Here is a 16,715-nt window from a genome sequence, read left to right on the forward strand (position 1 = left end):
GACACTGCTGCCCATCAAAACTTTGCATAGAGTCCCCTCCTTCAATATAAAGTAATGTCCTACTTTGCAGAGGTTGGGACTGCAGAGGTTGCAACCGCATCAGGGCCCTTGGGCCAAAGGGCCCCCGAAGGGCCCTCCCTCAGCTACAGTATTACCTCTCTATTGGTCCTTTGCTCATAATAATCACTTCTATAGATACTTTGAATAGTGGTAATCATTAACAAGCTATTTCCCATCCCCTTCTTGCACCTCAGATGCTGTAGTTGCCATTGGCAGGTTTTGGTGTGTCGTATCAATTGTTATGTATAGAGTGCTTGGGGGGCCCCATTGTAAAATTTGCATCGAGGCCTACAGCTCCTTAGCTACGCCACTGCTCTCAGCATGAGGGATTACAGCACTGAGAATAGAATTTTTTGTGCTGCAGGCAGCAATTGAAGTTCTGTCAGACAAGGAGGGGGGGGGGGGGGGGGCACCAGAGACCTGGAGGGGGGGACCACCGAGGGAAAAAACTGTACTACTGTGGCCCAGTCCGACCCTGAACCTAAAAGAATAAGAATAAGCTTTCGGCTTTGCAGCCTTCGTCAGACGTAACAGGATTGAAGTCTAATGAAGGCGGCAAAGCCGAAATCTTGCTCTAATTCTTTTAAAGAGAAACTCCAACCAAGAATTGAACTTTATCCCAATCAGTAGCTGATACCCCCTTTTACATGAGAAATCTTTTCCTTTTTACAAACAGACCATCAGGGGGCTCTGTATGGCTGATATTGTGGTGAAACCCCTCCCACAGGAAACTCTGAGTACGTACTCTTGGCAGTTTCCTGTCTGTGAACCTTGCTGCATTGTGGGAAATAGCTGTTTACAGCTGTTTCCAACTGCCAAGAAAGCATTGAGCAACTACATCACCTGCCAGCAGTAAAAATGTAAACATGTGATAAATGTCAGAATGTAAATCAGGGATTTAAAAGATTTTACAATGGGCAAACACTGACTAAATCATTTATACATAATTATTGTAAAAATGAAGCACTTTTTTTATTACATTATTTTCACTGGAGTTCCTTCTTAAGTTAGCCCATTTTAAATTAAGAAATACATCAATTAAACCACTTCCCCTACCTCGGGACGAGTAACTACGTCCTTGCAAAATGCCATAACTATGTGCAGGGGAGTAGCTACTAAGTCCCTCCCCACCGCACGTTCCCGCTCCCCCCCCCCCCCGCTCGCTACCGCTGCTCATTACCGCAAATCGGTATCTGCTTGATCAATGAAAATTAATTGATCTAAGTCCCCGTGTGAATGAACACCGCCGTCTATTCATAAAGACAAATTAAAAAAAATACATAAATAGTTACCTTAAGGACTGAACTTTTTTTTTATATGTATGTAAAGAGGGTATACTACCATTACTTTATAAATTAAGAGCTTGTAATTAGAGATGGACGCAAAACTGAAAAAAATGCACTTTAAGTTCCAAATAAAATATTGTCACCATACATTGTACTAGAGATATAATTTTAAACGTTGCAATAATCGGGACAAATAAAATGTGTGGGTTTTAATTACGTTAGCATGTATAATTTTAAAGCTATGATGGCCAAAAACTGAGAAATAATATTTTTTTTCCATTTTTTTCTTATTTTTTCCTGTAAAAATACTTTTAGAAAAAATTATTCTTTGCAAAAAGTACCCCTCTAAGAAAGCCTAATTGGTGGCGGAAAAAAAAGATATAGATTGTTTAGTTGTGATAAGTAGTAATAAAGGTATAGGTGAATGAATGGAAGGAGCGCTGATAGGTGAAAATTGCTCTGTTTTTTTAAGGAGGAAAATCCTTTGAGGTGAAGTGGTTAAACAATAGAAATAACGAACGAACGAGAAGAGTACAGAATAAGACTCCATCTGCGATTATCACACTAACACGTATTGCACATTTAAATAAGGGGATCTTTAGCACTGTATCAGATCAATGCTTATTTATTGATGAGATAGTTCAGAAATCTGGCCACGTACATGTAAATGGCCACTATTCAGCCATGTGTAGGATGATTCATTGCAAACCTCTGATCAATGGGGATTAGTCTATATTCATAACCACACAATAAACTACGGTTGTGGATGTGCATTAATCCCTATTGATCAGAGCCTTGTATTTTATTCTACTCTTGGGTGAACAGTGGCAATCTGGATGTACGTGGCTGGCGTTGTTGATTGATTGTCTTACCAGGAAATAAGCACTGATATAATACACTGCTGGGCATGCTCTTATTTAGGGCTATGCTACATGAAGCTGCACCTGCTCGTGTTTGCCAGGGGGGAATGGCAGTCAGAGTTAAAGAGAAACCGTAACCAAGAATTGAACTTCATCCCAATCAGTAGCTGATACCCCCTTTCCCATGACAAATCTTTACCTTTCTCAGACGGATCATCAGGAGGCTCTGTATGGCTGATATTGTGGTGAAACCCCTCCCATAAGAAACTCTGAGGACCATGGTCCTGGCAGTTTCCTGTCTGTGAACCTCGTTGCATTGTGGGAAATAGCGGTTTACAGCTGTTTCCAACTGCCAAAAAAAGCAAGCAGCAGCTACTTCCAGTGACATCACCTCCCAGCAGAATCAGGGAGAGGATTTTACAATAGGCAAACACTGACTAAATCATATCTACATAATTATTGTAAAAATTAAGCAGCAATAACTTCATCTGTACTCGTGCCACTTAAATGATCCATATATCGTTTTTTTTCAAGACAAACTAAGCTTTCATTGGGGGGTATTTGGTACCAAGTAAAATGTTCCCCCTCTATGCATTTTAATGGGAAAAAGTGGGAACATTTTTTAAAAAATGCATTATTTCTCAATTTTGACCAATTTCTGTTTAGAAATAAAAAGTGCTATTGACATAAAAACTGTGCTGCCAGTTAAAGTCACCCCAGTATAGATATCCAGATGTGTCCCCAGTATCACCCCCTCTCCCAGTATAGCCAGATGTGTCCCCAATATCAGCCCCCCCAGCATAGCCACATGTGTCCCCTGTGTTTGCCAGCCCCAGAATAGATTGACAGACGCACCCCCAGGAATAGTGCCCCTCTTTATAGCCATATGTGTCCCCGGGATCAGGATTACCCCATTATAGCCAGATGTACTCCCAGGATTAGCGCTGCCCCCCCATTATTGCCAAATGTGCCTCCAGTATATGATTATAGCCCCCCCAGGTGCCCAGATGTGCCAAATTATTAAATCCCCCTCCCCTTAGTTAATTAGATGCCCCCAGTAAATATGTACACCCCCTTTTACATATGCTACCCCCCGCCCCCCATTATTGATAGCCAGATGTGCCCCCCCCCAATCAGGCAGCCCCCTCCGTGCAGAAATAATAAAACAAAAACCTCCAGCAAGCAACCTCACTCACCTTACCTCGTTCCTGCGACTATCCTGCGCTGAAAGTCAATGGAAACGCAATGTATTGCGTTTTGTATGCGTTTTTCATGCGTTTTTATATGCGTTTTTTCCCCCCAAGGACATGGGAAGGGAAGTGCACTGGACATATACTCACCAGCACAGGAGTCAGCAGGGAAGTGCGCTGGACATATACTCACCAGCACAGGAGTCAGCAGGGAAGTGCACTGGACATATACTCACCAGCACAGGAGTCAGCAGGGAAGTACACTGGACATATACTCACCAGCACAGGAGTCAGCAGGGAAGTGCACTGGACATATACTCACCAGCACAGGAGTCAGCAGGGAAGTACACTGGACATATACTCACCAGCACAGGAGTCAGCAGGGAAGTACACTGGACATATACTCACCAGCACAGGAGTCAGCAGGGAAGTGCACTGGACATATACTCACCAGCACAGGAGTCAGCAGGGAAGTACACTGGACATATACTCACCAGCACAGGAGTCAGCAGGGAAGTGCACTGGGCATATACTCACCAGCACAGGAGTCAGCAGGGAAGTACACTGGACATATACTCACCAGCACAGGAGTCAGCAGGGAAGTGCACTGGGCATATACTCACCAGCACAGGAGTCAGCAGGGAAGTACACTGGACATATACTCACCAGCACAGGAGTCAGCAGGGAAGTGCACTGGACATATACTCACCAGCACAGGAGTCAGCAGGGAAGTACACTGGACATATACTCACCAGCACAGGAGTCAGCAGGGAAGTGCACTGGGCATATACTCACCAGCACAGGAGTCAGCAGGGAAGTACACTGGACATATACTCACCAGCACAGGAGTCAGCAGGGAAGTGCACTGGACATATACTCACCAGCACAGGAGTCAGCAGGGAAGTACACTGGACATATACTCACCAGCACAGGAGTCAGCAGGGAAGTGCACTGGACATAGATACTTGCTGCTGGGGCAGGTCCTCTGCAGCAGGTTTTTCTGTCATGTCGGTTCTGCTTTGGGGGCTTGTTATGTGTCATGCTGAGCACTGAGAAGAGAGCGGATATGACAGCCAAACCTGCCCCCGAGGAGAATGTATGACTAAAATGCCCAATGCGGTGTGTAACCTTCCCTGACAGTCCTTGTACCGGGGAACACCAAGTCTACAGCAAGCTGTAGCATGGGTGCCTGACCTAGAATGACTGCTTATGGCTACAAACAGCCCTGACTGTGTGACTGTGGATATGAATACCAGGCACACTTAACAAGGACCTGTAGTCGAAATAGCATAATGAATAAAATTGCTTTTTTTGTTTTTTACAATATTCATGTATAGATTATTTAGCCAGCCCATTGTAAAATCTTTCCTCTCCCTGATTTACATTGTGACATTTATTACAGGTGGCAACATCTTTACTGCTGGCAGGTGCAGCTCTGTGGAATGCTCATCTACTGATAACTCCAAAGCCGGTATACAAAATATGTTAATAAGATAAAGGTGGCGCTAATGCTGGGCATACACAGCTCGATTTTGGCGCTCAATTCCGGGCCGGATCGTTTTCCGCACTCGATTATGCAGGCGATTCTCTTATCTTCCGCTCGTTTTTCTTATCTTTTCCCATTGTCCTCCATGCAGAATCGAGCGCAGAAACGATCGGGCGGGAGATCGGACCTGTTGGAAATGATCTATCGAGCCATCTAAATGGCTCAGAATCGAGCCGTGTATTCCCAGCATAAAGGCTGCCATACGCTGGTCAGTTGCCAACAGATAGGTCCCTCTCTGATCGAATATGACAGAGAGGGATCTAATGGCTGCCCATACACTGCACACACATTTTGGATCAATTTCAGCATGAAATCGATTTACAACCTGTGAAACTGCCGTTGCCGCCTGCCTTGCACTCCTGCTCCCCCCAACAGCAGCAATACATCACCTGTCCAACCGACACGAGTCCCCGGGACCCTGCAGTCTCTCACTTCTTCCAGCGACTGTTCTGTCTTCTCTTCACTTCCTGTCTTGTCCTGTGACAAGCAGAAAGTTCAAACAGTGGAACGCCCTCTACTGTTTGAACGTCGCCTTCTCACAGGACAGGAAGTGAAGAGAAGACGCCAGAAGAAGTGAGAGACTGCAGGGTCCTGGGGACTGGTGTCGGCTGGACAGGTGATGTATTTCTGCATCGGTCGTCGCTGTATCGAACACCGCTAACAACGTGCTCATGACCCGCAGGCAATTGAGTTAAATTTTCCGCCTGGACAGATTGACTGAATCGATCGATTTTGGGTGGAGATCGATCGATCAACATTTGCGCTAACGATTTCACAGCGGATTCGACCACAGTGATCGAATCTGCTGTATTTTGACGGGAAATCGTTGTAGTGTATGGGTACCTTACAGGAAAACTTTAGGGGGGTCAGGGGAAAATGAGTTGAACTTACCCGGGGCTTCTAATGGTCCCCCGCAGGCATCCTGTGCCCACGCAGCCACTCACCAATGCTCCGGCCCCGTCTCCGGTTCAATTCTGGAATTTCAGACTTTGAAGTCTGAAAACCACTGCACCTTAATTGCCGTATCCTCACTCCCGCTAAAGCCATCAGGAGCGTACTGTGCAGGCCCAGTATGTTCTGTGCCTTGCGCAGTACACTCCCGGTGACAGTATTCCTTTTGATTTTATATCTGATCAAGACTTCTGGAGAGGGAGAAAAGAACACATGGACACCAGGAGCCCGATCTGGTGTATTATCATAGGTTACCAGGGATATTGAGTAAAACAATTGCCGTTATACTCATAAGGGTGGGTTGCACGAAGGCAACCACTCCAAAGAGCAAGTGGGGAAGTACCGTCCCCACTCGGTCTTGTGTAGATACCAGTGGTGCTCAGCAGAGCTCGAATATTCGAGCTCTTTTCCAGCTATTCGAGCTCGGTATTCGAGCTCCGAATAGCTGTAGCTATTCGAATGGGCTATTCGCGTACACTCGAATAGCCCATTCACTATTCGAGCTATTCGAGCAAACGGCGCTATTCGAGCTCGGTACCGAGCTCGAATAGCGTCATAGCCCAGATTGATGTCCTTAGAGCCAATCAGAGGGCTCCCAGGCCCTCTGACGGCAGCCAATCACAGAGGGGGACCCTGGCCAGCCCCTACCCTATAAATAGCGGCCGCCATGTTACGTTTCTCCGTCCTTGCCTGAGACTTGCATAGAGAGAGAGTTGCTCCTTTGTGCTTTGGCTTAGCAAGAGCTTTATTGTGGTCATTTACCTAGCGTTTTTGCTCACATACACCTCCTATACACACCTATATTGTTGTTAGTTAGTTAGACATTGTATTTTAGTTAGTAGCTTTTGTGTTACATAGAGACAGGCCAGCTGCTGCAGGCTTACAGCTTTAGGCCTCAGGGCCTGCCTGTGTGGGCAGCTGTCCTCCTGTCCTCTGTTTATTTCTCTCTATTCTATACCAGTATTTCTGCTGTCCTTTACTACTGATTGTATTAGTATTGTAGTTATATACTGTAACTGTACTAGGACACTCACTGTCACTGTTCATAGGCTACTAGCTGCTCCTGCGTGTGTGCACTCACTGTCTGTGTACACACTACACACACTCTATTTCCAAGTTCTGATAACTGATTGATTATTGTAATTGAATATTGTAATTAGTTAGTTGTACTCACTGTTACTACTTACTGTACTAGGAGTCTAGGACACTCAGTCACTGTTCATAGGCTACTAGCTCCTGCGTGTGTGCACTCACTGTCTGTGTACACACTACACACACTCTATTTCCTTCTGATAACTGATTGATTATTGTAATTAGTTAGTTGTACTTACTGTTACTACTTACTGTACTAGGAGTCTAGGACACTCAGTCACTGTTCATAGGCTACTAGCTCCTGCGTGTGTGCACTCACTGTCTGTGTACACACTACAAACACTCTATTTCCTTCTGATAACTGATTGATTATTGTAATTAGTTAGTTGTACTTACTGTTACTACTTACTGTACTAGGAGTCTAGGACACTCAGTCACTGTTCATAGGCTACTAGCTCCTGCGTGTGTGCACTCACTGTCTGTGTACACACTACACACACTCTATTTCCTTCTGATAACTGATTGATTATTGTAATTAGTTAGTTGTACTTACTGACTGTTACTACTTACTTACTTACTGTACTAGGGACACTCACTCAGTCACTGTTCATAGGCTAGCTCCTGCGCGTGTTTGCGCGTGCGTGCACTCACTGTCTGTAGTGTACACACACTAAATTTACTTGTGATTACTACTGATTATTGTAACTGCTAGTTGTACTTCCTGACTGTTACTACTTACTTACTGTACTAGGGACACTCACTCAGTCACCTCACCCACCAACCCACTCCATTAAAGTACCCCACTTTTCACCCGCCCTTTTAAAAAACTTTTGTCTATACGCCCAAAACATCGAAGATGTCTGGAAGTGGCAGCCAGCGCGGTTTGGGCAAGGGGAAGGGCAGCAAGGGAATCAGGAGGAGAGGGAGCAGCATTGTGGCAAGCCGCGGGCGCGCCACCATGCACAGTTCCGCAGCAGCAGCAGCAGCGTCAGTGGCTAACATTCCTCCCATAGCCACTGGCCGTGGACGCCTTGGGCGCCGCCCAGCAGGAGCATCTGCAACTCACGCTGCAGAGACACAGCAGCGTGTAGCACCTGCTCCGATTTTCCTCCAGCCGGGTCGGAAACGTCCCATTGAGGAAAAGCATGCAGACACTGTGGTGCAACTCATGACGGAGGATGAGCAGCCCGCCATCAGCTCTGCATCTGAGGCCTCCACCCTCACCACCACCACCACCACCCCTGTTCGCAGCAGCCGCCCAGCAGGGTCTGGGGAGGAGGCCAGTTCACCGTCACTCGCCGACCTGTCATTCAGCAGTCTTTTGACCCCAGGCATCATGAGTAAATTGTCTGCTGTTGTTGGCGATCTTGAGGAGGAGATGCTGATGGGCACTTTGGGGGATGAGGGATTGGACAGCAAGACTGTGGCGACAGTCAAGCAGCCCATCCATGCATCAGGAGAGGAGTTTGGGGGGTCCTCATCCCAGCAGGACATGTTTCAGGAGGGGGAGGATGTTGATGACCCGGTGACAGACAGAGACTGGGTGCCACCACCTCCAGGGGATGTCGTCCTCAGCAGCTCTGAGGAGGAGGAGGAGGATGCTCTTGTGGGCCTTGCAAGGAGGCGCATCATTGCAAGCATTGGCAGCAGCAGTAGGCAGGTCCCACAGCCTGCTGGTGTCTCAGGCTCAGCAGCAGCAGCAGCAGCAGCATCTGCCAGTACCACCACCAGCCGCACCCAAGCCCCCCAAGCCCCACCCCCAACCACCACAGGGAGACAGGCAGCAGCGCTTCCATGCCGTAGGGGGATGTTTCTGTCACCAATCTGGCGCTTTTTCACCATGCCCACAGTGTACAGCAAGTACGCCACTTGCAACCACTGTCAGCGGAAGTTGAGCAGAGGTGCAGACCCCTTAAAGTTCTGCACCAGCTCGCTCATCAACCACCTTGCTGCAAAACATTTCCACCAGCATCAGGAGTTCCAGAGGCTGAAGGCATCTGGTGCTGGCAGTGGCACCACACCCATCACTGCACAGCCTTCAGCAGCAGCAGCAACAGCAGCCACCCGCCCTCCTGCTCCTCCAGCAGCACCAGCAGGAGTGCGGAAACGCACTGCTCCTCCCCTCTCTGCAACTCCTGCCGCCGACACTGAGGCCTGTTCTGGCAGCCAGTCCTCAGTGGCCTCCTCCGCTGTGTCTGCTGATTCCCGTGCCAGCAAAAGGCCACGCCAGAGCCTTTTGAGCGAGTCCTTCCAGGGGGTGGTTAGGGCTCTGCCTCCCAGCAGCCGTCGCGTGCGGCAGCTGAACGGCTTGCTGGCACGGGCCATGTGCTCCCAACTCCTGCCGTACACGCTCGTGCAGGAGGGGAGCGACATTCGTGCGCTGCTTGCTTGCGCAGCCCCAGACTGGCAGCTCCCCAGCAGACACTTTTTCTCCCGCAAGGCCATTCCTGCACTGCACCGCTTTGTGATGGCCAATGTGGAGCGAGGGCTGGAGCACGCGGTTGGTGAAAGGGTCCACGTCACCATGGACTCCTGGAGCAGCCGCTTCGGGACAGGCCGCTACCTGTCCTTCACTGTCCACTGGGTCAGCTTGGTGGAAGGGGGTGAGGATGGGAGAGCAGCAGCGGGCACAGCAGCAGCAGCAACACAGTGGATGGTGCCACCCCGCAGGGTCAGGGGAACTGCAGCAGGTTCCTCCGATCCTCTGCCATCCTCCGGCACACCTGGCCAAACCCCCCGCCTCAGCAGCAGCGTGAAGGCCCGCCACTGCCAAGCGCTGCTGCACTTGGTCAGCCTTGGGAAGACCAAGCTGACGGCAACCCATGTGTTGGCCAAACTCCAGGAGCAGGAGAGGATTTGGCTGACCCCCAGAGGCCTCAGAGTCGGAGAGGTGGTGGCCGACAATGGGGCCAATCTGGTTGCCGCAATAGACAGGGGAAACCTGACCCACATCCCCTGTCTTGCCCACGTGCTGAACCTAGTGGTGCAGAAGTTCTTGCGCACCTACCAGGGGATGGGCGAACTGCTGGAAACGGCAAGGAACGTTGTGCGTCACTTCCGGCGCTCGGCTGCAGCCTGTGCGAGCCTGGAAGACGTGCAAAAGGAGCTGGATCTGCCACGCCATCGGCTGATCCTTGACGTTCCGACTCGCTGGAACTCCACCCTGGCGATGTTGGAGCGTCTGGTTGAACAGAAGCGCGCTGTCAAACAGTACCTTGCCCTGGCCACTGTTTCCGCCGCTCAGAGAAGGGACAAGACCAGCAACATCCCGTCCATCGTCCCCGATGATGACTGGAGGCACATGCAGCAGATGTGCTTAGTGCTGGCTCCCTTTCTGCAGGCCACTAACATGGTGAGCAGGGACCATGCTATGGTCTGCGAGTGGGTGCCCCTGGTTTGTCTGCTGAACAGGGCCCTCGATGCTTTGCTGGAACAGGGAGCGGCAGCCTTGGACCAGCAGGAGCGGCAAGCAGCTGCACAGTCCACCTCTGAGGGGGAGGAGGAGGAGGACTTGGTGGAGGTCCCTGACCTTGCTGCTGATGAGGGGGATCAGCACAGTGCAGCTGAGTTGGTGCGGGGGTGGAGAGAGGATGAGGCTGACGAGGCAGAGGAGGAGGATGAGGACAGCAGCACTGCCGTCGATGTGCCAGCAGACGTGGCCCGCCTCTTCCCAATGGCAGCGCACATGCTGACGTGCCTGCGCAGAGACCCCAGGGTGATCCAGATGAAGCAGAGGGAGGACATCTGGATCAGCATGATGTTGGACCCACGCCTCAAGGGGAAGTTGAGCCAGTTCCTGCCATCTGCAGGAGGAGACCCAGCGCAACAAATAAGGAGCTTGCAGCAGGCCCTTGTTGAGCGCTTGGAGGAAGCCTTCCCCCAGCCTTCCACCCCCACTGTCCAGCAGCCAGCACAGAGGCAGCAGCAGGTGCCTGCATCCAGCAGCAAGCGCCCCACAGACCTGCTGTCTCTCAGCCACGAGCTCTACAGGACTGTAGAGGCTCCGGCAGCAGTGACTAGAGAGGAGGTGCATGCAGCAGCATCCTCCACCGGTCACAGCCAGCGCCTGACCCGCATGGTGGCTGACTACATGGGGTCCTACAGCGGGCTTGACAGCGATGCCCCTGTTGATCCCATGGAGTATTGGGTCAAGCGCCTGGAGATCTGGAGCGAGCTGGCGCAGTACGCCCTGGAAGTGCTGTCCTGCCCCCCTTCCAGCGTGCTGTCCGAGCGCTGCTTCAGTGCAGCTGGTGGTGTGGTCACCGAGAAACGCTCACGTCTGTCTCACAAGTCTGTGGACAGACTGACGTTTCTCAAGATGAACCAGGCGTGGGTGGAAGGCGAGTTCCTGGCCCCTGTTGTCGGCGAGAGGGGGACATGAACTGGCTAAGAACCATCGTTAATGTGCCTTACCACCCTTTACCACCTCCTGGCTCCTGCTCACTAAGCCAGCCTGGTTCACTTTGACTATTACGTCGCCTGCAGCCACACATTTTACACCTACAGTGGGCTGCTGTGTACTGCCCTTCTGCTGTCTGTCTGTGTTTCCCACTGCCAGGGTACACAGATTTACCTTCTGCTGCCACTCTGCCACCAGCTATTACGTCAAACAATAGCTATATATCTGTGTAATTTGTTTTACAAACAAAACCAAAAAACCATAAAAAAAAAAAAAAGGTTTAATTTTTCTGAGGTGCCCGGGTTGAAAACTGTGTTGTCCCAGTTGTGTATTGGACACGATGTGGGCTGCACGACCGCTGTCTGGGACCTCCTGTTGTGTTCATTTACGGCCTGGTATCACCGCTAGGTACCAGGGCTATTATGTCACGCTGCCTGCCTGCTGCCACACTCACACTACTCCTCCATTCCTCCTGCTGATGCTGCTGTCTGTCTGTGTTTCCCAACGCCAGGGTACACAGATTTACCTTCTGCTGCCACTCTGCCACCAGCTATTACGTCAAACAATAGCTGCTCACATTACTCCTCCATTCCTCCTGCTGCTGCTGCTGCTGTCTGTCTGTCTGTGTTTCCCAACGCCAGGGTACACAGATTTACCTTCTGCTGCCACTCTGCCACCAGCTATTACGTCAAACAATAGCTGCTCACATTACTCCTCCATTCCTCCTGCTGCTGCTGCTGCTGTCTGTCTGTCTGTGTTTCCCAACGCCAGGGTACACAGATTTACCTTCTGCTGCCACTCTGCCACCAGCTATTACGTCAAAAAATAGCTATATCTGTCTGTGTAATTTGTTGTAAAAACAAAACTACAAAACCATAAAAAAAAAAAAAAGGTTTAATTTTTCTGAGGTGCCCGGGTTGAAAACTGTGTTGTCCCAGTTGTGTATTGGACACAATGTGGGCTACACGACCGCTGTCTGGGACCTCCTGCCTGCTGTGTTTATTTACAGCCCTGGTATCACCGCTAGGTACCAGGGCTATTATGTCACGCTGCCTGCCTGCTGCCACACTCACACTACTCCTCCATTCCTCCTGCTGATGCTGCTGTCTGTCTGTGTTTCCCAACGCCAGGGTACACAGATTTACCTTCTGCTGCCACTCTGCCACCAGCTATTACGTCAAACAATAGCTGCTCACATTACTCCTCCATTCCTCCTGCTGCTGCTGCTGCTGTCTGTCTGTCTGTGTTTCCCAACGCCAGGGTACACAGATTTACCTTCTGCTGCCACTCTGCCACCAGCTATTACGTCAAAAAATAGCTATATCTGTCTGTGTAATTTGTTGTAAAAACAAAACTACAAAACCATAAAAAAAAAAAAAAAAAAAGGTTTAATTTTTCTGAGGTGCCCGGGTTGAAAACTGTGTTGTCCCAGTTGTGTATTGGACACAATGTGGGCTACACGACCGCTGTCTGGGACCTCCTGCCTGCTGTGTTTATTTACAGCCCTGGTATCACCGCTAGGTACCAGGGCTATTATGTCACGCTGCCTGCCTGCTGCCACACTCACACTACTCCTCCATTCCTCCTGCTGATGCTGCTGTCTGTCTGTGTTTCCCAACGCCAGGGTACACAGATTTACCTTCTGCTGCCACTCTGCCACCAGCTATTACGTCAAACAATAGCTGCTCACATTACTCCTCCATTCCTCCTGCTGCTGCTGCTGCTGTCTGTCTGTCTGTGTTTCCCAACGCCAGGGTACACAGATTTAACTTTCTGCTGCCACTCTGCCACCAGCTATTACGTCAAAAAATAGCTATATCTGTCTGTGTAATTTGTTGTAAAAACAAAACTACAAAACCATAAAAAAAAAAAAAAGGTTTAATTTTTCTGAGGTGCCTGGGTTGAAAACTGTGTTGTCCCAGTTGTGTATTGGACACAATGTGGGCTGCACGACCGCTGTCTGGGACCTCCTGCCTGCTGTGTTTATTTACAGCCCTGGTATCACCGCTAGGAACCAGGGCTATTATGTCACGCTGCCTGCCTCATTGACTGCCTGCTGCCACACACTCATCCTCCTCCTCCTGCTGCTGAATTTACCTCCTGCTGTCTGTGTGTTTCCACTGCCAGGGAGCACATACAATGGCGCTTCCAACATGCGTGCGCCACCAGCTATTTCTTACGCTCAAAAATAGCTGCATTTCTTTAAAAAAAAAAAATTTGGAAAGAGAAATAAGTGAAGAAGAAGACGATATAGAAGAAGATGAAGAAGATGAAGAAGAAGAAGATGAAGAAGAAGAAGAAGAAGATGAAGAAGAAGAAGAAGGAGAAGAAGATGAAGAAGAAGAAGAAGATGAAGAAGAAGAAGATGAAGAAGATGAAGATGAAGAAGATGAAGAAGAAGAAGAAGAAGAAGATGAAGAAGATGAAGATGATGAAGAAGAAGAAGATGAAGATGAAGATGATGAAGAAGAAGAAGATGAAGAAGATGAAGAAGAAGAAGATGATGAAGATGAAGAAGAAGATGAAGAAGATGAAGAAGAAGAAGAAGATGAAGAAGATGAAGAAGAAGAAGATGAAGATGATGAAGAAGAAGAAGATGAAGATGATGAAGAAGAAGAAGATGAAGAAGATGAAGATGAAGAAGATGAAGAAGATGAAGAAGAAGAAGAAGATGAAGAAGAAGATGAAGAAGATGATGAAGAAGAAGAAGAAGAAGAAGTTGAAGATGAAGAAGATGAAGAAGAAGAAGAAGAAGAAGAAGATGAAGAAGATGAAGAAGAAGAAGAAGATGAAGAAGTTGAAGATGAAGAAGATGAAGTAGAAGAAGAAGATGAAGAAGATGAAGAAGATGAAGAAGAAGATGAAGAAGAAGATGAAGAAGATGAAGAAAAAGAAGATGAAGAAGAAGAAGATGATGATGAAGAAGATGAAGAAGAAGAAGACAATATAAAAGAAGAAGAAGATATAGAAGAAGATATAGAAGAAGAAGATATAGAAGAAGAAGAAGAAGAAGAAGATATAGAAGATAAAGAAGAAGAAGAAGAAGTATATACAGTACTGAACAAATTTCTGGATACAACTTCTCTTTTCAACTTTTTTTTTTTAAAGGAACATCCCCACATAATCACTTGCTGTTGTTACTTGGAAAAAAAGAGGTTTCTTGCATCATTCACCCTCAAAACAAGTGTTGGAAGCTATTTAAGGCCATTTCGAATAGTCAGCTCGAATAATGAGCTCGAATACCGACTCGAATAGTGAGCTCGAATTCCGAGGTCGAATCGAATAGTAAAAATTATTCGACTCGAATATTCGACTGATCTCGAATAATTTACTATTCGAATTCGACCTAACTCGAATTTTGAAAAGGGGTATTTGAGCACCACTAGTAGATACAAAGGTGGTGGCTGCTCCTCAAAAAGTCCACTCTGGACAGTGAGAATCCCTGAGTAGTGGAGGCTCAGGGGCAAACGCAGGATTTTTAAGGGGGGGGGGGGGTTCCTGAAAGGTCCAGAAGCACGTATGTCCCGAGTGCTTCCGAATACAGGTGGCTCCATACTGCCCATGCACAAAAGTGCGCTGGCGTATTACGGAGCTGCCTATCTTTGGAAGTACTCAAGGACACTAGTGTTTCTGAGGGCTTCTGGTAGCAGCAAATGTGAACGGGGTACAGCGCTGGAACAACTCCCCAAGAGAGGAACAGGAGATAGACTTAGTTTGGACAATTCAGTGGAATATGCTACATAGTTTCACATAGCGCAAGCGATACCCATATGATGCAGGGATATATGCATCTGCAGAAGATGGCGGTGCTACATAAATACTAAATAATAATATTTTGCCTCACCAGGATTGCACTTTTATTTAGCTTTCCTGTAAGACAAGAACACACAGTCAGCTCTAGGGGAAGAGGGAAACAAAGGTGAATGAGGGAGGGCTGGTGCACACCAAGAGTGCTTCTGAGCGTTTTTCAAATCAACAGTGATTTGAAAAGCGCTTGGCTAATGTTACCCTATGAGGGTGTTCCCACAGCAGCGTTGTGATTTTTTCAAAATCGCAGGTATACTGCATGTAGCATGTTTTTGAGCAATTCATTCAAAAATCGCACTGAAAATCACTTCACAAAATCACACTCACAAATTGCTAGTGATTGCTATTGTCATTTTGACGTGCACTAGCCCAGAGAGAGGAGTGGAGAAATTGAGAATAGCCTGAGATGGAGCAGAAAACTTATCTGTATTGAAGTCCCACATCACACAGGCTACTTGCCTGTAATCGGACTCCTGTCCCTGTCAGTCTCTCACACAAGTCAGAAAGAAGCCCTCCTGGAGTCTAGGCACTGTCAAAAACTTTTCAGCTTGTTATCCACACCTTTTCCACACATGCAGTCATTATAACAATGGGGAGAGACCAGACAGATGTTTGCCCACAGACCCTGAGTCCAGGCAAGCTCTGCATCATGCTGTGTATATTTACCAGCTTGCCTGCACTCTAATTTCATCATGTCTGACACTTCTGTGCTGTGGAGAGTCCAGGACTCCATAATCAACATTCTCTCACTGCAGGCTGCATCTTCTTGTGAGGGTTGTGAGGGAAGCTCGGCTGCCTCTCTCATTCTATTAGCTGGAGGGAGGCACCAGAAGTAAGAAAGGAGGGAGAATGAGGCTGTTTATATTATGCGGGCTTCCCTGGCTGAATACACAGCTCAGTGCAGGGGGGAGGTTCCAGACACCCGGAATAGCCCCCTGAGTTCGCCAGTGGGGCTGGGGTAGGATGTGCCCCGGACTCGGAGTATCACACACGAGTATAGGATGTAGTCGTGAACACACAAATAAACTGGCATGCTTTTCCTACCTTGAATAAGTAGTCTTCTAGTAGCTCATAAAAGAAAAAAACCTTTATTGGGCACTTAGTAAAGACAACGCGTTTCGCGGCGTAAGCTTCTTCCTCAGGTCGAGTGTTTGTTCCTCCAGTGGAGTACAGCTAGTCTCGGGCACAATATTGCCCATGTGTGTTTGTGCGCATGAGAGGTGTGATTATCCATTGTGCATGCACATGGAGATCTAACTGATCTGTGCATCATACTAGTATATCAATACTACCTTACTAGTGCATATGATTTTTTCCTATAAATTTGACTGCATAACTGCACTGTTAATAAACTGAGATTTTATTACTATCACCCAGCGCTATCAACATTATATATTGTATTACACCAGCACAAAATATACTTGGTCTCCCAGGTTTTTTTTTTTCGGTGGGGGGGGGGGGAGGGGGGAAGGGATTCTGCATAGCTAATCAGCCTAGGCCAAGCATCACTGGGAGTGCTGGGCT

General features: G+C 48.2%; 1 protein-coding gene across 7 annotated transcripts in view; it reads left to right on the top strand.

Moving 5' to 3' along the window:
• EFR3B (EFR3 homolog B) overlaps positions 1-16,715 on the top strand; it is a 417,050-nt gene that overhangs the window by 86,185 nt on the left and 314,150 nt on the right. For 5 of the 7 annotated variants that reach the window (XM_068280081.1, XM_068280080.1, XM_068280087.1 and 2 more), the window contains exon 3: positions 4,799-4,867. The exons of the other annotated variants lie outside the window; for them this stretch is intronic. In XM_068280081.1, coding sequence (XP_068136182.1) covers positions 4,799-4,867 — 69 coding nt within the window. The remainder of the gene's footprint in view (positions 1-4,798; positions 4,868-16,715) is intronic. 7 annotated transcript variants of the gene reach the window in all.

This window comes from Hyperolius riggenbachi, chromosome 4, assembly GCF_040937935.1.
Source record: "Hyperolius riggenbachi isolate aHypRig1 chromosome 4, aHypRig1.pri, whole genome shotgun sequence".
In the NCBI taxonomy this organism is placed as follows: domain Eukaryota; kingdom Metazoa; phylum Chordata; class Amphibia; order Anura; family Hyperoliidae; genus Hyperolius; species Hyperolius riggenbachi.